Below are 20,934 nucleotides of genomic sequence, written 5' to 3' on the forward strand. Positions count from 1 at the left end.
GCATCCCACATGGAAGCCCATTCGTGTCCCGGCTGCTCCATCCAAGGTCCAGCTCCCTGCTAATGGCCTGAGAAAGCAGTGGAAGATGGCCCAAGTGCTTGAGCCCCTGCTATCCACGTGGGAGACCTGGAGGAAGCTCCTGGCTCCTGGCGTTGGTTTAGCCCAGCTCTGACAGTTGTGGCCATTTGGAGAGTGAACCAGCAGATAGAAGATCCATCTCTCTGTCCCCCTCTCTCTCTAACCATACCTTTCAAATAAATTGTTTTGTTTTGTTTTGTTTTGTTTTAAAAAAGGATCTCCAATTTACCCAAAACCATCAGGGGATACCTGCAGGGAGCCAACCCATGGGAACCTGCCTGAACCAAATGCCCCCAGTCTGGCACCTCCAGGTAAAGAGGACTGCATAGGCTTCTGGGGTCACTCAGGCCAGAGGCTCCTTCTCAGACCAGACCCAAAGAAGTGCAGCTGTGACACAGACAAGGCAAAGTGACAACGGTCGGCCTGGGCTGGTGTCACCCAGGGGTCATAGCTCCCCACTCTGTAAGAAGTTAGGAGACCAAATTGAGGGGTGGTAGAGCCAAGACTGATGCCACAGCACACTGGGAGGCCTCTAGAAAAACAGGCATCCGGTTCAACCCTCTGACCCAGGGAGACAGCTGTGACCAAAATGACAAGGGCACCACAATGACACAGCCATGTTTCCGGTAAGAAACAGTAAGTGAAGTGATACAGTTTCTCGTCTTTAAATACAGCTCCACAGATTCAGTGTGGTCACATTTCTAATGGACACTCTAGCCTTTCAGAGCTAACTTGGCAAATCTAAAGTACTGGTTTTCACATTCATTCCATTCCATTCTGGTAGCGGAATCCAACCACTAGGCTTCAATTTTAGACCCAGAGGGGTTCTGTCTAAAAGTTCAGTTTCTGGACAAAATGCAAGGAGTTAAGATTCCTTATGGAATCCAAGATTGAAAGGCGGGCAGCCGAGCATCAGAAGGCAGGCTGCGGGCTGGAGCCGCTGTGCGGGGAGCACAGGGGACAGGGCCGTACTCACGATGAGATGTTGGTCTTTGCATGCTCCTGCACCAGCTCTCCTTTAGGGTTGACGGTGAATATTCTGTTCAGAGACACTCCTACTTGCTTGTATGAGTACACATCCTAGAGTTGGGGAAGGTGATTCATTAGAGAAAAGAGGCCACTGTGCATATTTCTGCGTGAGTGTACTGTTATCAAGTCTCCATTAACCAGAGCAGGGCAGTCTAAGAGTATGCTTCCATGGGAAACTACTCAGCGAGTTTTCCTCTCTGGGCCTCAAACCCACTAGTTAACTTCAAAGAAAACTAGAGGCCATGAAACAATTTTTAATCTCCTTGTCATCAGAGTTGTAGGCAAGTAGCTATTTTCCAGTTTATTTCTTATAGGATGTGAATCTGGCTGTACCCGTTATTCTAGGCTTTCAGGTGACTGCTCTCAAAAAAGTAACTTCCAGAACTTTCCAGAACGCTTATTAGATACCCAATCTAGTACTTACCGCTGGTCGGTTTCCAAAAGCAGCATAAAAGGGTTCCGTATTCGGGAAAAACAGGTTCTTAATGTCTGTTAAACACTGGACTTTAAACTTTTCTGGCTTCTTTTCAATCACTTCTCTGTCAAAACAATCAATCGTCAAAGAATCATTAGCATCAAACTAATTTTTAAGTCAAAGCTGCCTGGATTTCAAGCAAGCTTCCAGATCTTCCAAACTAACTGTGTGGGTTCCTTAAGCCACCCCAGGAAAGCACAACACAGCCAGTGAATCTGTATTTTCAATTCTCCCCACCAAGAAAACACCAAGGAGCAATCATTTCACCAAAGAGTTCTACTGGTCACCTATGGGACACAGAATTCCAGAGCAGAGAACAAGAGCGGGCATCTCCAACCTCACTATATGAGGCAACACAACCTTGAAAGCTGAGGGAGAACAGGGTGAGCTGCGTGTGGCCAATCTCTCCTGTCGGCCTAGGCAACACCTCTAATGCAGGCACATGGACAAAGGACAGCAACACACACAAGCTGGGTTTACTCCAGGGATACAATGGTGATTCCAAGTTCAAAGTCAATTGAAGTCATGTAATACATTCTCAGATGAAAGAAGAAAAGGAGGATCAGCTAACAGATGCTACAAAGAGGGCATCTGATACAGTTCAGTATCAGGATGAAAATTCTTCAACCAGAAAAGAAGGATATACGCAAAAATCTACAGCACACACCCTGTTAACGGTGAAGTGAAACAAAGGCAGTGTCTGAGCACTTCACTTACAATGTGCTGCTGGTCTGACCCAGAGCAAGAAGGTAAGAAAAAGAAAAGTTATTAGAAAGTTATTGGGAAAAAATTATTAGGATTAGGGGAAAAAACATCATTATTTACCAAAAATTCCATATTTTTTAAAAAGCACCTGCAGATGAATCATCAGAATTAACACAAGTTTAATAATGTTAATTCAATGTACCAAAATCAATGTATATACACCCATTGCATGGTCATGCATTAGAAACAGGCAGAAACTAAAATTGTGTAACAGTACTTTAAACAGATTTTTGAAATATCAAATATCTAGGGATTTACTTAACAGAAGATGTGCCAGACTTCAGAATTAAAACTGCATAACTTTATTAATATTAGAGTTGACCTAGTAAGTCAACAGACCACATTCTTTCTTCTTTCATTTATTTATTTGAGGGGCCGAGAGATGGAAAGAGAGAGAGAGAGAACAAGCGAGCACGCAGGCACAGCACGCACTCCCGTCTGCTGACTCACTCCCTGGAAGCCTGCAATGGCAAGGGCTGGGCTGGGCTGCAGCCAGGAGTCAGGCACTCAACCCAGGGCTCCCAGTCTTAACCCCAGCAGTCTGGGCAGCACCCCACCTTGCCATCATGAAGTGTCGGGCCTTTGCCTGCCCTTCAATCCATGTCTCCCACATGCATGGCAGGAAACCAAGTACTTCAACCAGACCTTCCAGGGTCTGCATTAGCAGGAAACTGGAATCAGAAGCAGAGCTGGGGGCTGACTCCAGGCACTCCAATTATGGTATGTGAACAACTTAATTGGCATTTAACTGCTGGGCCGAACACCCACCCCAGACCATATTTTTGACCTGATAGAGTAGTATTATGATCCAGAGTCCTTGCAATTTTAATCAAGCTTGCAACGTATTTTTGCATGGTTTTATAGAACTTTACCCTAAAAGCTACAGAGGAAAACAAAGGGCAGGCAGAGCCAGGACATTCCTCATGATGGCAAGGTGAGACCCTTCCAAGGTTACCAGAGTTAAGACTCTGGGGTGCTGTTCAATTCCTCTCACCCTGGGACCGGCATAAGCTACCACCTGCAGTGCCAGCATCCCAAGTAAGTACCAGTGCAAGCTCCAGCTGCTCCACTTCCAATGCTGTTTCCTGCTAATGAGCCTGGGAAAGCACTGGAAGATGGCCACCGCAACGCACATGAGAGACCCAGATGGAGTTCAGGGCTCCTGGCTTCAGCCTGGCCCAGCCCCAGTCATTGCAGCTATTTGAGGAGTGAACCAACAGATGCAAGACCTCTCTCTCTCTCTCTCTCTCTCTCTCTCTCTCTCTCTCTATCTCTCCCTGTCTCTCTGTAACTCAGTCTTTCAAATAAATAAGTCTTTAAAAAAAAAAAATCTCTCACCCTGCACCAACAGACAGAACAGACAGCCCACCAAACATCACCAGACACTTGATTTACAACTACAATGACACTGCAGAGCCGTAGGGAGAGGACAATGTTTTCAGTAAATGATGTTGGGACAAGTGAAAACCAGTGTAGGAAACATAAAATTAGTTCCCACTCCTGCTTCACTCTAGCTAACTAACCCAGTTCCTGGTAGATTACAGACCCCGAATGTGAGCAGCGACACCTCAGGGTGACACACAGGACATCGTCATTATGACTGTGGGCCGAGGAAGCCTTTGCTGTAACATAGAAAAGCCCAAACCACAGCAGAAACATTCGCTCCTGGAATTAAGAATGTGCGTTCCTCAAAAGCTGTAAACTAGGAAAAGATATTTGCAGTACTCATATCACATGTACACAGAATACATTACATGCTCTTCCAAATACAAAAGCAAACAGGAGAAAGACTTGAACAGGTGCCTCATGGAAGGAGGAGCCCACATGGCCGATAAACATGCGAGAAGAGGCAGTTCACACCCAGCAGACGAGCACACAGGCACAAAGTCTGAAAATGTGTCGGCAGGAAAGCAGCACAAATGGAACACTTATCAGCTGCTACCGGGTGCCTAACTTGGCTCACCTACTGCGGGAAGCAAGTTGGAATAACCTAACAAAGCTATGTGTGCGTGTACTCCACGGCTTAGCAATTCCTCTCCTAAGGACAAACCTTGGACCAACTGTGGGTATGTGCAGCACACACAAGGAAAATCTAGAAAATCTACAAGAGTAAACTGGATAAACTAACAGGAGCAGGTCGGACAACCAGGTACAACAGAGAAGTAAAGGCGAATGCATTGCAGTTGCACTCAGCAATCTTGGGAACATCACACTGAGTGAGGAGAGCAAGCTCCAGAACTCATGATTCCTCTTCCGTGAAATTCACACATGTTCATCATGAAATACAGTGGTTAGGATCGCACTGTGTGTGACACCACTACTGAGAAAAGCAAGGAATGATGAAAATGCAATTCGGGGCCAGTGGTTACCACTGACAGGGCGATGAGAGCAGTGGGACTGGAGTTGAAAGCAATGTCAGGGTATTTCACCAGGCGGCAGGCACCCTGGGGGCCACTGTGATAATCCTTCACCTTGCGTTCCATGTAGAAATATGCTCCTGTACCTACTCATGTAGACAATGATGTTGTTGGTGGGGAGGAAGAAGAGGATGGAGTACTCAACCAAGAGTCCAAAGACCCCAGGCCTGCTCCTGGCTCTGTGCTAGGGGCTCAGCGTCCTCCTTACCACCAAAATGCAGGCTGTACACTGTACATCTCAGGACCCTTATGGATAACACGAGTGACTCTACAATTGTGAGTCCAAACTGCAGTCCACCCGGGCACACCATCCAAGTTCCACTGCCTGCTTCAGCCTCTCCCCCTCCAGGTTGCCGGTGCCCCAGGTGGAGTGAGGACTTCCGGGGAGGAAGTGGCAAGGGCTGCTGGGAAGGTCCCCTGGGAGTAGTATCCATTGCTCCCTGGCGGATCCTGTCTCCTTGGAGATCTGTAGTCCCTGGTCCCTGGTCCCCTGCCTCACCCGAGAGCAAATGATTTTCCTCGAACAAATGAGTCATTCACCCAAGTCACAGAGGAACAGCCAAGCTACTTGAGGACGAATTTCTTCTGTCCCAGAGAGACAGAGAGGCCAGCTCTGGCCTCCGCTCAGCCCGGAGCCCGGAGCCTGCAGTCGGAGAACTGCGGGGTCTGCTGTCACCCTGCCTATCAGCACAGTCCTCCCTGCCCTAAGGAGCAACGTACTTTGTGCTAACAGAGGGCCTGTGAGCACGACCTGAGCAGCTCGGCCTCCACGACACACAGGGAAGGTCAGCTCTGCCTCCACGACACACAGGGAAGGTCAGCTCAGCCTCCACGACACACAGGGAAGGTCAGCTCTGCCTCCACGACACACAGGGAAGGTCACGGAGAGAACCACAGGACCCAACTCTATGTTTCAGCTTAAGGGAGCAGTTCCCCAAGAGCTGGGAGTGGGCGGGTGCTCCCCGCGTCCTTGTGCAGGCTCAGCTCCTGGAATCCCAGCATTTCAGAGCGGCAGGAACCCTGGAGACCTTGAAATCCGATCTGATCTGGCAGCCAAGGAAATGGCCTCGGAGGAGGGGAGACCTGCCCTCCCTGGTTCCCTACAGCCTCGGAGGAGGGGGGACCTGCTCTCCCTGGTTCCCCACAGCCTCAGGAGGGGAGACCTGCCCTCCCTGGTTCCCCACAGCCTCGGAGGAGGGGAGACCAGCCCTCCCTGGTTCCCACAGCCTCAGAGGAGGGGAGACCAGCCCTCCCTGGTTCCCCACAGCCTCGGAGGAGGGGAGACCTGCCCCCCAGGTTCCCCACAGCCTTGGAGGAGGGGGGAGACCTGCTCTCCCTGGTTCCCCACATCCTTGGAGGAGGGGGGACCTGCCCCCCAGGTTTCCTACAGCCTCAGAGGAGGGGAGACCTGCTCTCCCTGGTTCCCCACAGCCTCAGGAGAGGGGAGACCTGCCCTCCCTGGTTCCCTGCAGCCTCTTGAGGAGCCAGGCAGGATCAGAGCAAGCAGGCCTGATTCCCACTCCCGATCTGGGTGCACGGCCTGTTCCTGCCAACCGTGCTATCTGCAAACCCCCCGGGTGCCCTTCCTTTCCTCCTTTCCAACTCACAGCAAGGCCGTAGGCTCGGCACTGGGCCAGCTGAGCTGCACCTTGCTAATGATGATCACCGGTACCTGTGGCAGCCATTCCCATCAATCTGGACAAGCCTCAGGCCAGCCACCAGGAGCACCTCTATCTCCCAAGAGGACATCCAAATGGTGGGGTTTCGCTGTTTTGAGTAATTCGTCAAAGGGAAAAAGTAACACATCTTGGACAATGATATTTAAATACTGAAATGGATCACATTCGATTTATTTCTCGGAGTAGGATGTCAGAGTGATCCTATGAACTTGTTCTCTCGCCTGGCAAAGCCTGAACTTGACATATGCCAAGGAGAGGCCTGGGCAGACTGTGAGCAGAGCTCGGAGACGCATCTCCAGTCGAATCTGGATTTCTGCGGCGCTCTATGCTGCCAAGACAGCTCTGAGGACTTGAAACACACCAGGTGTCGCCTACATTTTCACCCCAGAATGCATGAGTTTCTGTGTGGGAGCTCTTACTACGGGGGGGGGGGGGGGGGGGGCTGCTGCTCGCACGGAATCACGCAGGGGTGTCAACGTGTCCCTGCCCTAAAGACGACTCAAGAATCCACACGGCTCTTTGGTTCCACCGAGATCTTTCTGCTGTTTGCACGACTGGCAACAGCAAGCAGTTCCTTGGCTCCTCAAATCCAGGCAGACTCGTGCCAAAGCCTTGCCCCTTGCCACAGGGAAAGACTCAGCACCTGTGTCCAGCAGGGACCCATGCCCTGAAGCTGATCATGAAAGATTGTGTTCCAAGAGGAGTCAGCCGTGGGGAAGCCCAGTGTCAGCCTGCCCCACCCCGGGACTCACTGGCCCACGGGCAGTCTGATCCCACTGGCTTAAACAGGCAGGAGGGTGATGGGAAGAGGGCAATCAGCAGTCAGCTGGTGGTCCAGGGGGCACCATTCAGATCAAGTGACCCAGGCAGCAAGGCCAGGTGGACGTGGTGGTCGGTGGAGGGGCCCCTTACCACGGTCTAGGTTCCCTGAGAGAGGAGGCATGAGTGGATTCTCCAAAGGCCATTAAGACCCAGCCAGGCCACTCAGGGAGATGGCAGGGAGAGGGCCTCAGAAAGGGACCAGCAAGTGCACAGGCGCCCGGAGGGAAGACCATCTGCAAAGTGCGAACAGCTCAGTAAGAAGCAGAAATGTGACTGGAGTGGAAGTCAAGGTCGGCTCTGGGGCTGGGCTTTAACCCGACAGCCATGCTGAGCCCATGAAGGCTGGTGCTGGGGGCCAGGTCTGCTTTTGAGTTTTAGATTTTTTTTTCTGGTGCCCACAATGATACGTGGATATGGGACAGAGGAGCCCAGTTCAGCAGTGTTTCTTGCAAAACTTGCAATGAGGAAGACAGAGGGCCGGGCAGTCCCGAGACCCCTGCGTGGGGAGCAGAGGGCGGCGCAGTACCTGTGGAGGGCAGAGAAGAGGCTGCTGGGGCTGAGCAGCAGCGGCCCCTGCGGCAGCACCGTGCCCCTCTCGTTGACCCAGTGCAGGTAGCCCCTCGTCATGTCTGCCATCCCGATGGCGCGTGCAGAGCAGTAGAGGAACTTATAGCCATTCCTGAAAGACAGACAGAAGCCCCCAGTCAATGGCATCACGGCTCTGTTCCATGAAGAATGGCACTGGTGCCAGTTCCCTGACAGATGAAAGCCACAGGCTGCAAACCCTTCCTTCCGACTGCCATCTCCACATTCCTCGTAGGCAACAAGGGAATGTCTCGGCACAGCTTCTCCACAATCAAAGTCACTCCCACACCTCAGCAAACAGCAGTCCTGGCGGCAGGCCAGAAGCAGGGGGCCTCCTGGGTTTCTGCCACTCCTCACAACCACCCCACCCCTCCCCACCAGCAGGTGCAGCGGCTCGGCCTCAGAACAGCCTCCACGCCACACCCTGGGCACAGCACCACCAGCCTCGGTCCCACTGCTACAACAGCCCTGAGTCCCCTCCCTACATCCAACAGGGCTCTGCACAGCACCCGAGGGCACTTAAAAGTTCCATCTGCTCAGGTTCAAAACCTCCCGGGGCTTGCTCTGTCTCCCAGATGGAATCCTAGTTCTTCACGTGCCAGTAAGTCTGGGAACCGCTTTCTCTGCCTGCCCAGCTGCCCCACCCCTCTCTCCTGGCCACCTCACAATGTCCTCACCCCTCCCCCTGGCCCTGCTCACTTCCACACCAGGCCCTTGTCAGTGCCATTTCTCTGCCCACAACACCATCCCCGGTTGCTTCCTCACCACATCTAGGTCTCTGCTCAAATCTCTCCCCAGGAGGGCCCTTCTCCCAACTCTCTGCCCAGAAACACACGCTGTCCGCCCTCAGCCAGGCGCTGGTCCTTGCTCTGCCTTAGTTTCCCACATAGCATTACAGCTAGTGTTAGGTCACATCACCTGGTCACACCATCTCCCACATCAATCTGTGACAACAGGGACCCTGTCTCGTTCCTGGCTGTAACTCCAGTGCCTGAGCTTGGGAACATTTGCTAAGGGAGCAAACACTAGCCATCCACTTCCTAGCTGAGTGTTCCACTGTGAATATTTCATGGTGGCCAGAGAGACCTATCTCTGCAATTGCTTAACACTATGTTCTTGAAGACAGGAAAGTTTTAAAACAAAAAGCATCTAGAAATATCAGCTTGTTTGGAATACAGGCGTGCATCTGAAAATCAAGTAACCTTCTGAATTAAACATCTTCATATTTTAACTGTCTAATTAATGCTATCTTGTTAAAAAAATCAGTATTTCTGAGTACAGCTCTTCACATCAAAGCCCTAAAAGTGCCACCTGCAGCGGTCTGAGATGCTAATTCTGTTCGAAATTTGATTTTCAAATACGTTTTCATCGTTGGATCCTGGCACTGATCTGCTGTCGCCATGCGAGCATTCTGCTTCTAAGGCCACCAGGAAATTTAACATGGGGGGTGGAGGAGGAGGGGACACTTGTGACAGGAATTACCCTTACAGAGCCTCACCCTCTCAAGGAACACTCCCTGCAATGCCCACGCGGGCCCCACCCACCGCTCAGGGGGAGCCCCGTGCAGGAAGCCCCTGTCAGAACGGGACAAGACAGAAGACAGACCAGTGGTGGGATGCGGCCACAGAAGGTACAGTCTGAGGCTCTTTCCATTGTCTCTCAACTACACTCACCGGGCACTCCTGTACCCAGCCCCACACTGGCTGGAGGGGCGGTGCACCAGACACAACACGGCCCCACCCTGCAGGGGCAGGGAGTGCCGAGGGAAACACCAGCCACAAGGAAACAGGGCAGGAGACAAGCAGATGGGGATGCCCGTGCAAAGGGTGCCGCAAACACTCGAGGTTTGCCCTTGGTCCTCCACCGCTCTTGGAGATAGAGCAGGGCTCCGAGGAGAGACCAGAACACGTGAGTGAGGAGCAACAAGACTCTAAACTCAGTTCACTTTCACCTCTGGTCCCAATCCCTACAAGTAGTCATGTTCGGTAAGTATAGAGACATTGACGCCTGGTCAGATGACTGCAAAGATGTATATATCCAACCAGGTAGGAAAGTGGAGCAATTGAGAGGAGGAGGTGGCAGCTGCCTCAAGTCACGGCTTCCGGCCTGGAACAGCTCCGGGAGGACTGCAGCACCTGGGCCAAGCAGCGAAGGCTACGCAGACACTGAAAAGCAGGCTGCAGGCGAGGGTAGGCCGTCTCCCTGCACAGGAGGGAGGGGAAAGGGAACACAGGCAGGGCAGAGCAGAAGGCCTGAGATGTCCCCTACACCAAGCAGCCAGCACCAGCCTGAGACCTGGAACTGCCACCCCCAGGAATGCACACTGTTCTTCCTGTTAAGTGCTGAGCGCGGAGGCCCTGAAGGCCATGACCAAGCTGTAGCCGAGAAGGCTGCTGGGGAAGCCCTGACCATCGCTGCGGGCCACACGACCCGCCCGTCTGGGAGGCACGGGCAACAAACACCCAGCTCCGTGGGCATACAACTGTTGGGCTCCAGGTCACGTCACCCGAGACTCCTCCACCAAAGGACACAGGATTCCGTGGCTTTCACGTGGTCTACACCAGCCAATCTGGAGCAAGGACCATCAGGGTTATTTGGGAAGCTACACAGTTTTGTTTTCAGGAGGATCTCCTTTCTGGGAAAATCCAAGTAAGACACAAACCAACACCCCCCGCCCCCCCCAAAAAAAAAAAAAAGAAAGAAGAAAGACGTGACTGTGCTCTTTAGTGTAACACTAAGGGGGCAGGAAGAGACTAGGTGGGCAGCAGACTTGGCCCAGGATGACTTAGGCTGTGATCTGCAGGGTATACTGACCCAGAAGGGTTTCTTTATTTTTTTTTCTTTTTATTTGACAGGTAGAGTTATAGACAGTGAGAGAGAGAGACAGAGAGAAAGGTCTTCCTTCTGTTGGTTCACTCCCCAATGGCTGCTATGGCCAGCACTGCGCCGATCTGAAGCCAGGAGCCAGGTGCTTCTTCCTGGTCTCCCATGCGGGTGCAGGGGCCCAAGCACTTGGGCCATGCTCCACTGCCCTCCCAGGCCACAGCAGAGAGCTGGACTGGAAGAGGAGCAACCAGGACTAGAACCCGGCGCCCATATGGGTTGCCAGTGCTGCAGGCGGTGGATTAACCAAGTGAGCCACGGTGCCAGCCCCAGGTTTCTTTCTTTCAACTAAAAATAAATGCACTTTCCAGTGTCACACAAGTTGCAGCACTTCCTGAGTGCATTAATCTTTCTAAAGGAAAAGGCGGCCGGGGGAAGGGGCCTGCATGTTTGCCATCTGCAGCAGTAACACTGGGAGACGTTTTCCCCGGGCCAGTCAGCACTATTGATTCCATCTTCCCACATGCGCGTCCGATGGCCCGGCAATCCCACTGGTGGGAACTGACTTCTCGGCGGTATTCCCTCAGTGCGTGTGGCCACCTCACTCGCACACACAGTGTGTACCATACTGTGATACATACAGTGCTGGTTCCAGGGACAGTGCAAGCATGGGGGAGCACGGACACGGGCGCTGCTCATTGCAGGGCACAACGGGGCACAGCCCGAATGACAGCTCTGAACAGCAGCTGCAAAGAATAAGGTAAACCTAACACAGAAGGAGACAGGAGGAGGATATGTAAATACGTAATGTGAGGGCAAGGGAGGGGGTTGGAATGGAGTTTCTAAAGTACAGCAAGACAGAGCCAGACCGTCCACAGTGCTCCACCAGGAGGGAGTGGACTAGCTTGGTGTAGGACAGGGACCTTTGTACTTTCAAGTTTCTGTGACCTTGGCCTCTTTTGTTTTTGTTTTTTTTATGAAACGTGTAACTTTTCTAAGTTTTCAAAGGTGAACCCTAGAAAAGTCAAAGCGATGAGCCAGACACCCAAGAAGAAACCGAAGCTCGCAATCCCACTGGGCTGTGAGGTCCTCTCTCCACGACACTGCTCCCCTGCTGTCAGCCACTGTGTCCAGTTCGTGAAAACACCAAGTACCAGCCACAGGCCTGCCACCTAACAGGCAGCCAGTGCACATCGGGTAGAAGAATGACTAAAGGGTAGGTCATCTATTCCATTCACGTGTGTCCACAGAGTTCCAGAAATAGCTTTGGCCTATTGCCCACTCCCTGGGAACATGCCAGGCTGCCCATCAAGGGACTAAGAGTCTCATCCTGACATTCACCCCAAGTATAGTTTCCTCCCCTTCTTTGCCCAGGGAGAGATGGGGCTGTCCTGACTCAGACCTAAGCTCTACATTCCACGCATCCAGGAGGCCCTGTGTGGGTCGGGGTGCAGAGCCATGAGCCAGCATGGATGGAGTAGAACCCCTGGAGGCACAGCAGAGCAGGAGCCATGACCTTGGAGGCAGGCAGCCCAGGGTCAGACAAGCTCTGCCTCCACAGCTATGCGAATATGAGAAGTCACTGCCCCTCTCCGAGTCAGTGTCACTCATCTACACGCACGCTACCGCAAGCCTCTGGCGTTGATGTAAAGGTCTCAGTGAAGAGGCACGGGAGGAGCCTGACCCACGACAGCAACTTGGGAACTCATCTCCCAGCGACGTGCCCACCGGGGGCCCCCTGGTGACTGCTGCTCTGTGTTCTAGCACTCACCGGCATGTTCCACAGGTGCACACAATCCTGAATGGCTCCGAGGCCCGGCACCGCCAATCCTGAGACTTCCTCAGAAGCCGCAACGTTTCGGCCTACAGGAGATTGCTTAGCACGTTCGATACCCCTCACCCCGGCCACTTCTCCACCTGGTCACCTGCCGTGGCCCGGCTCCCAGCCTGGACACTGCCACCTTCTCTCTCCTGGCGACTGCTTCATTTCCTCGTACCAAATTCAAATGTGGAGGTGCCCGGATGCACTGTGTGTGCACCCAGCGCTCCCCACCCACCACCACCCACGCCCACGTTTGGGTGCAGCCCCCTGAGCAAGCCCCACGGAGCCTGGCAGACCGGTTCCGAGTGTGTCGTCACCAGCAGCGCGTGGGAGACGGGACACTGTACTTACTGGCTCACTTTATGGTAGAGCTTGGCGATGCCCTGGTGGGTCCAATCCTTCCCAAGCGTGGGCAGAATGTGGCCAAGAGTATCTGATCTAAATAAAGACAAAAACAAGAAAAATAAAATGAAAAGTCCATTCAGATTCACGGCCTCCTGAGCAATGCCTCCCTGGGTGGAAAGAGCCAGGCTCGGGTCATCACACAAGGACACTCAGGGAGCGAGATGGAGCCCACAGAGGGCACCTTCTCCCTCATCACCTGCCCAGGCCCTGCGCTGGCCCGTCACTCAGCTAAGGTGCTCACCGTAGGCGCCCAGACAGGAGGTCACACCCCAGACAGAAACAATCAACGACCGAGCCCTGACTCCGGCTGCCAGATTCAAGGAACTAAAACCACGTGAGCGGCTCTGACGGCACCAGACCTGGTACTGCCGAGTCCCCTGCTGCCACCTGGGAGGAGTGTGGGAGTGCCAACTCCAGGAGCAAGGGCCCCCCGTGGACGTGGAGAGAGCTACCATGGCCCAGGTCAGTGGGACCCACCTTGTGATGGTCCCGTCGATGTCAGAGATGATGACCTTGTCGTCCCAGTTCCACAGGTAGATGGTGCCCTCGCAGCGGCAGGTGCCTTGGTACTGCGTGGTGACGCTGAACACCACGTCGTTGGGGCCGTTCTTCAGCTTCAGGCTTTTCTGAAACATAAACACTTATCAGTGCACCTGACGGCAAGGCCCAGGGCGGCGGCAAACCGAACTCTGCTCCACGGCAGGCAGATTCGAACTCTGATAAAGATGCACCCTGGGGGGGAATGTCATTATGATCTTAGAATTGTATCTACAAATCTCACTGCATCTGTGAAAAATGAATTAAATTTAAAAAAAAAATTAAAACTATAATAAAATAAAAACGCGCCCTCCCTGGGGTCACGGTGTAGGTAATTCTTCCTTTTCCATTTCTTGCTCGAGTTCTTCTGGGGCTAGGTGGGCGACCTGAGCCTGAGCTCCCCCGGGCCCTGGAGGGGGTTCAACCACGGGCTCCCAGAAGGGCCTGACCTAACAAATCACCGTCTCAGAGAAGGACACGAGGTCCTCGGCACGAGGAGACACGAAAGCCGAGGGTGCAGAGGCTTTCCAACGCCGCTGTTTCATTCCTTGCTTTGTGGACCCAAATCGGACACCAGAAGCTTCCGTAACCAGCCACCCCGCTCCCCGGAGCCACACCAAGCTCAGCAGGCGGGACTGCTCCTGGCTGCCATGACACCCTGGTGCAGCAGCCAGGGCCTCCTAACAGCCTCCTTCGTGGGCCATACAAAATTCTCAACTTAAAAATCAGCCTGTCGCAGATTTATCGAATTTTGGCTCCCACCTCTGGTGGCCTGGGCAGGGCTGGATCAGATGATTCCGTGGGGCTTACCCATCCCATGGGCAGGACGTTCCCGAAAACCCTGCTTCTGGTGAATGTCAGCAGTGTACCCATGGCTGAGGGGCTGCCTGTGTCAAGGGGGACAGTGACACCAGGCAGTCAGGCTCCACACGTGGCCGCTGTGGCCTCTGGGCCTGCAAGCTGGCTTTCCCCATTAAACACCACCACAGCCATGCCACTCCCACCACCTCTTAGGATACACGCTGAAGACTTTATTCACACAAGAGCAGGCGTGTTTGCTCACACACTGATCACGGCTTCAAACAGCCTTCAGGGATGGAAAATGGTAAATGGTCTTTACGGGGCTGGCACTATGGTGTAGCTGGTTTATGGGCACCAGTTTGAGTCCCGGTTGCTCCACTTCTGATCCAGCTCTCTGCTGTGGCCTGGGAAAGCAGTAGAAGATGGCCCATGTCCTTGGGCCCTTGAACCTGCATGGGAGACCTGGAGGAAGCTCCTAGCTCATACCTTCAGATCGGCACAGCTCTGGACATCGTGGCCAATTGGGGATTGAACCATTGGAGGGAAGACCTCTCTCTGTCTCTGTAACTCTGACTTTCAAATATAAAAATAAATCTTTTTAAAAAAATGGTCTTTGCACATCTTAGAGGTCTTCAGAAGGTGCACAGACAATGCGTATTATGAAAAAACTATGCATGGATTTCAAATTTTTTACACCAAAAAAAACCTTATCTTTTAATTCTGCCTTCCATGAACTTCCTGAAGCACCTCATACACACACAGAAGAGGTCGCTGTGACAGACAATGCCTTCGCTACCTGAAATTCCTTCCATCATAGCCACTTGCCCCCCACCAACGGAAGGGACTTCACACGAAAAACACCCCAGAGAGATGCCGCCGTCACCACTCGCGTCTCGGGATTAAACCCGTTCCACCAGGCCCCTCCTCCCCAGCTTAAAAACATGGTGAGAAATAGGCGGCAGGCAAAAGGGAAGCCACAAAGAGGGTCCAGCCCAAGTGGGTGCTGAAGTCAAGGGGCAGAGGGGGGGAGCCAAAGGGAGGGGTCGGAGGTCACCAGAGAGTAGCAGGTGCACCGAGAATGGAAAGTGTCAGGTCACAGAAGTGGGAGACGCATCACAACATTCACGCCTGTCTCAGAGGCTGCACGCCGGTGACCACGGGGTGGCCAGGAGCTGGTCGTGGCCGTGGAGAGGCCTGGACTCACCAGCTGCTCTGACGTGAGCCGCAGTGTCTTCTTGTAGCTGACGCTGGGCAGGAGCGGGAGGTGGACTGCGTTCGACGGCTTGGCAGCTGCGTGCTCCTCATCACTGGAGGATGACTCGTGCTTTATTCTGGAACACAGAGTGATGTCATCGCCCATCAGGAGACACATTTGAGTAGCCATTAAAAGTGCATTAGCCCCGAAATCAATGACCAAGTCTGCCGGGCCTCTCCCGAGCACTGTCTCTGAGGCGCATGGCTATACAGCGTCAACCAGTGGGGCTGCCTGCACCCCGACACATCTCCCCACATGACTCACACAGGGCTGCCTCTCCCCGCTCACCTGCCTGCCCACCAGCTATCACCATCCCGTGTCAGTCCAACAAGACGCTCTTCTTGGTGATGGTGCCACTCACCCTAGCCCCAGGAGACACTGTCTCTCTCTATCTCTCTTCACCCTTGATCTGGAACCACAGGTCCAGCCCCAAAAGTCTACATTTCTACAAGGCCAACCTCATCAGCTCCCTACTCATGAGTGGACTCTGTCCAAATAGGATTCCAAACAACTGGGGCACTCCCAGGATCTATGCACACATGCCAGTGAACACAGGACAGGAGCCTGGCAGGCTGTCTCACGAGCAAAGAAGAAAGGCCTGTGCCACCTTGCCTGCCACACAACCCTCAGACGGTGCCCTAACTCCTGCAGCCATTCCTGCTCACGGGGCTGCAGTGCAGGGGGCATCGGGCCCAACTTCTTCAAGCAGTGAGCAGAAAGCAGACACATAGTTAGTTGTCCCCTGCAATGTTCAGTCCCCAGGACAGCAGTACTAGGGCTGTTTCCCAGGGCCACTAAGAATGTCTTCCCTCCTCTATACCAAGTGCTTAGTACCTGGTGTAGGCCAAAGACAAAGGCTGAGGCCGCCAAGCAGGTATGGCCCTGCCCCAGGGCCCCTCCTTCCTGCAAAGCTCCAGCGGGGCACAGCCCAGGTTCCGGATTCGCCAAGTGGAGTTGTGGAGATGACATTCCTTCAAGAAGGAGGTCCTGCAATCCAGGACCACTCGTGTGCCTCCTGTGCGGAGCCCTGGCTTTTCCCAACCCTGGAATGAGCTGCCCCTCATTGGAGGAATGGAGCTCATTCACCAATACTCACTCGCCCAGTGCCAGCCATCAGTGACACCGCCAACCACCCGGCCCCTGCTCTCACGGGCCTTTCCCCTACGCGGCCATAACACGGTGACCTGGGCTGGAGATGCAGATGGGGCAATCGCTGTGACACCGCCCTGGAAACAGGTGACTGTGTCGAAGGGGACACATGGACAGCAGACGCTGGCACCCTGGCAGGGCCAGAGCAGGGCTGAGGTCCATGTAGATGGAATGGCCCCGTGTCACCGCAGGTTGATCCCAGGAGGGGTAGAAACGGCCTAGCAGATAGCATGGCGAAAAAATCTAGGTTTCAGCCCCAAACTGACTCAGGCTGCATGTCCTGGGGTAAATCACTTCCTCTCCTGTCAGCCTTGATTTCCTGATCTTAAAATGCAGACATACAAACTGTGTCACAGGCACAGAAAACTTAGGTTGCAGGCAAGTAACAGCCTGGAAAGAGGTGGACCGAGTCCCTTAAACGACCCCAAAACTAGAGAATCCCTCCCCAGGCCTCAGTGGGCTCGACACATTCAGGACAGTCCCCGATCATTGCCCCTCTACCCTTCCTGGACTCCTGAGGCTAATGTGATCCCGTACAACTCTCGCTTTATAAAAACAAAAGGGGGGATGTTAGTAAAATGGCACAGTCCGTGTGGCGCCACCTATGCCTCACTCGCCATCTTGGGCTCTGGCCCGCATGCTCCGGTCCTAAGCCCCAAGGCCCAACTACCAGTGTCAGCTCCGCCCCCACCCTAATGGGATTCGCTGCTCTTACTTCCCTGCCTGCCCCCCCCCCCAGCAAAGGTTTAACAGGTCCTGTTCCTGAACAGGTGGCTCTCTCGCTCTCTCTTCCTCTCTCTTGATCTCTCTCTTATGTTCTCCTTCTCTCTCTTTTTTCCCCTCTTCACCCCTTCCCTCTGGTCTGTTGGGTTTCCCCACCAATAAACCCTTTCCCTTAAAAAAAAAAGGGGGGGGGGGGCCGGTGCCGCGGCTCACTAGGCTAATCCTCCGCCTTGTGGCACTGGCACACCAGGTTCTAGTCCCGGTTGGGGCACCGGATTCTGTCCCGGTTGCCCCTCTTCCAGGCCAGCTCTCTGCTGTGGCCCGGGAAGGCAGTGGAGGATGGCCCAAGTGCTTGGGCCCTGCACCCCATGGGAGACCAGGAGAAGCACCTGGCTCCTGCCATCGGATCAGCACGGTGCACCGGCCGCAGCGCGCCGGCGGCCATTGGAGGGTGAACCAACGGCAAAGGAAGACCTTTCTCTCTGTCTCTCACTGTCCACTATGACTGTCAAAAAAAAGGGGGGGGGGGATAGTAAAAGCAGAGTCCCCTCTGAGAGACTTGGAACAGTGCGGCTGCTTCTGAGCCGACAGCCTGCAGGCATGGGGGTGGGGCCGACACAGTCCTAGAGCCAGTGTCCAGAACGAAAGGCCAGGAGAACAGGGCTCCTGCCCCCCAAACACACACTGAACAGGAACATGCATATGTCCCAAGCAAACAGTGTTGAGCAAAATGAGATGCAAACCTGAACTGAGGCTGTCGGTGACAACAGACTGATGTGCGCCCCTGCTGGGAGGAGGCGGCAGCACAGCGTCATCGCTGGGATTTCCACCGGCTCGGACCCCCGCAGCGAGCCGTGCCAGGGGACACACCCAGAGGGACGTGGGCACAAGACCTCAGCTGCACAGCCGACTTAGGACAAGTGAATGGTCGCCGGAGGCTGCCACCTGCCAGGCTCTGCCGCCCCACGTGGAACCAGACGTGTCCCATTCCAAGCCCCTTGCCCCCACTCCTACAAGTGCTTTGCATCCGCGGGAAGCAACAAAACACACGGGCTGGTACGGCCTGGAGGTCTGAGCTCAACAAGCAGCGGCGAGCAGCGTCGAAGCCAGCACTCGTCGCCAGGCGCACTTTGGAACGCCATCTTGATTGTCTGAATGGCGACAAGCTGTTTGCTCTGCTTGGGACTTCTGGGGCTGTTCTGCCAATCAAGTCTGTCCGTGAGGAAAACAGTCAACACCTTTTTCTTTCATTTTCGTCAACTGCTGCACTACTAAGGAGACTGGAAGTCTAAGATGCCGAAACAAACGGCAAGGAGAACGTGTTTCCAGAGAAGCTGAATTCTTTTCGGAATCTCAGTTCCTTTTCACGAGACCCGATTCTTACCCGTTCGGGTCTGATTAAGACGGGCAGCGTGACGAGCGGAGGAACCTGCCCACGTGTGTTCAGCTGGGGAAAGCTCTCTTTGTCAACTGTGCAAAGATGCGTCTCACAAGCCACCCTTCAGGCAAACTGCATGGGCTGAGAATTTGCTGATGCTCGGCTTGGGAACAGCCAAGCGTCCTGTGGTCCCCTCACTCCCCTGGGCTCTCCCCGCCACCACCAGGGCAGGCGACAGTGACCACAGCACCTGCGAGCCGGCCCCTACCAGCAGCTACCACACTCTGCCTTTCACACTCGCACTCGGAGCCCCGGGCCCATCTTCCCCCCGAGGTCCAAGGCCAGCCCATCCAAGAGTGGAACAGGCAGACATCCTGCCTTTGGCACTCAGGATGTACCGATCAGGGCCGAACAAGCATCCTCCCAGGGACCAAAGGGCCACCCTCCTGCCAGGCCCACAGCCACCTGCGCCATACGGCACCTGTGTGGTTAGGCTGTGCAGTCTGGTCGGCCTCCCTCACAAGGCCGTCATGAAACAGTGAGGCCTGGATGGGCCAGAGTCATTCTTACCCACATGTCATAGGGAGAGGCAGTGAGGAGTGGATTAATTGCCGAGGACCACACAGAAGGCTGTCTGATGGCATCGCTGCTCCTCTGCCCACTGTGCCCCTCTCCTGTTTGGAAATGACTGCCAGGACAGGGAGGGTTCCGACAGGGGATGCTGGGAGTGCAGCTAAGCCCCTGGCGAGACTGTGGTTCTGTCCCTTTGCTCGTGCCCCTCCCAGGGGACAACTACGCCAGCCTCCTCCTGGCCCACCTGGGCATCACCATCTCGATGGCCCTGTGCTCAGAAACTGGGAAATCATTTACTGAGGCCAAATGATCCTTCAGTGGGGGCCAGGTTGTGGCCCAGAGGATTAAGCTGCCACCTGCTAACACCGGCCTCACATATGGGTACCTGCCCGAGTCTTGGCTCCTCTGCTTCCGGTCCAGCTCCCTGCTAATGCACCTGGAGGGCAGCAAAAACGGCCCAAGTGCTTGGGCCCCTGTCACCCATGTAGGAGACCCAGATGGGGTTCCTGGTTCCTGGCTTTGGCCTGGCCCAGCCCTGGTCATGGTGGCCATTTGGGAAGTGAACCAGTGGGTAGATAATATCTTTCTCTCTGTCTCTCTCTTTTTCTAACTCTGCTTTACAATAAATAAACACACACATACATACATATATATATATTTTTTTTTTTTTCTTAAAAGCCCCTGAGTGACAGAGCCAGGGCTCCAAAGCTGATCTGCTGGTTCCAGCACCTGCCACTCCCACCCTGCTGCTGCCTGGCCTCACAGGAGTGAGAAGGTGCTCACCGCGCATGTACGGCTTCTGGGCCGGTGGACAGCACACACTCAGCCTGCGTCACCTGCAACACAGCTGCCTCCTGCTGGGCCCACTCACAGCCAGACCCAGAATTTCCAGGAGGAAAAGTACCTATCACTCTTGGGAGCCCATCGCTAGAGAAGGAGCCAGAGACGGAGGGTGAGGAGTGGGCCAGGAGCACCGCGGCCCTCCTGCTCTGGCCGGGGTGTGGACACGTGCAGGCACAGGCAGAATGCAGACCACCCAGGAACCAGGCCTCCCTCTGAGCGCTTCCCGCCCCAAAGCCACCAGTGCACCGAGAGCCATGCACAAGGCACCCAGTGCTGCACGCTCGTCTGCACCCTGTCTGTCTCCAGAGGACAATGAAGAAATCAGATGCTTTCTAGGTGCCACCAATGTGGATTTCTGTGTCCAACCACAACAATAAAAAGTCTAAAAATAAAACTGTTTAAAATACAGAGCCATGTGGCCAGAATCAGAGGGCACGCAGTCCATGCCTGCTTCTCCTACAGGTCGACAATGTATTAGGAAAATGTCATCGGGTCTGTGACAGTGCAGTGACATTTATGGCGTGCCTACGTGGTATTAGGAAGTAGCCTGGCTGCCAAGACACAGAAACCGTTCAGCTACAGCTCTTGCCGTCAGTTAATCTGACGGCATTTTCTGTCTGCTCTGTCAGAACTGCAGTCCTGGGTTTCGTAAGCACAGAAACACGGTGAGGTGAGGAAAGACATTATCAGTGTGCACACAGGAATCGCCGTCATGATCAGTGAGGCGTGGCAGAGTCACGCCAGATCCCATACCCGATTAACCTGCAGACAAAAC

At 54.0% G+C, this 20,934-nt stretch overlaps 1 protein-coding gene across 20 annotated transcripts in view; it reads right to left on the reverse strand.

The window, feature by feature from the left end:
* LPIN1 (lipin 1) overlaps positions 1-20,934 on the reverse strand; it is a 125,094-nt gene that overhangs the window by 4,518 nt on the left and 99,642 nt on the right. For all 20 annotated transcript variants that reach the window (XM_008254750.4, XM_051827807.2, XM_017340887.3 and 17 more), the window contains 6 exons: positions 15,443-15,569; positions 13,378-13,526; positions 12,847-12,933; positions 7,792-7,944; positions 1,532-1,646; positions 1,055-1,158 (listed from right to left, as the gene is read on the reverse strand). In XM_008254750.4, the coding sequence (XP_008252972.1) occupies positions 1,055-1,158; positions 1,532-1,646; positions 7,792-7,944; positions 12,847-12,933; positions 13,378-13,526; positions 15,443-15,569 (735 nt within the window). The remainder of the gene's footprint in view (positions 1-1,054; positions 1,159-1,531; positions 1,647-7,791; positions 7,945-12,846; positions 12,934-13,377; positions 13,527-15,442; positions 15,570-20,934) is intronic.

Source organism: Oryctolagus cuniculus, chromosome 2, assembly GCF_964237555.1.
Source record: "Oryctolagus cuniculus chromosome 2, mOryCun1.1, whole genome shotgun sequence".
Classification (NCBI taxonomy): Eukaryota; Metazoa; Chordata; class Mammalia; order Lagomorpha; family Leporidae; genus Oryctolagus; species Oryctolagus cuniculus.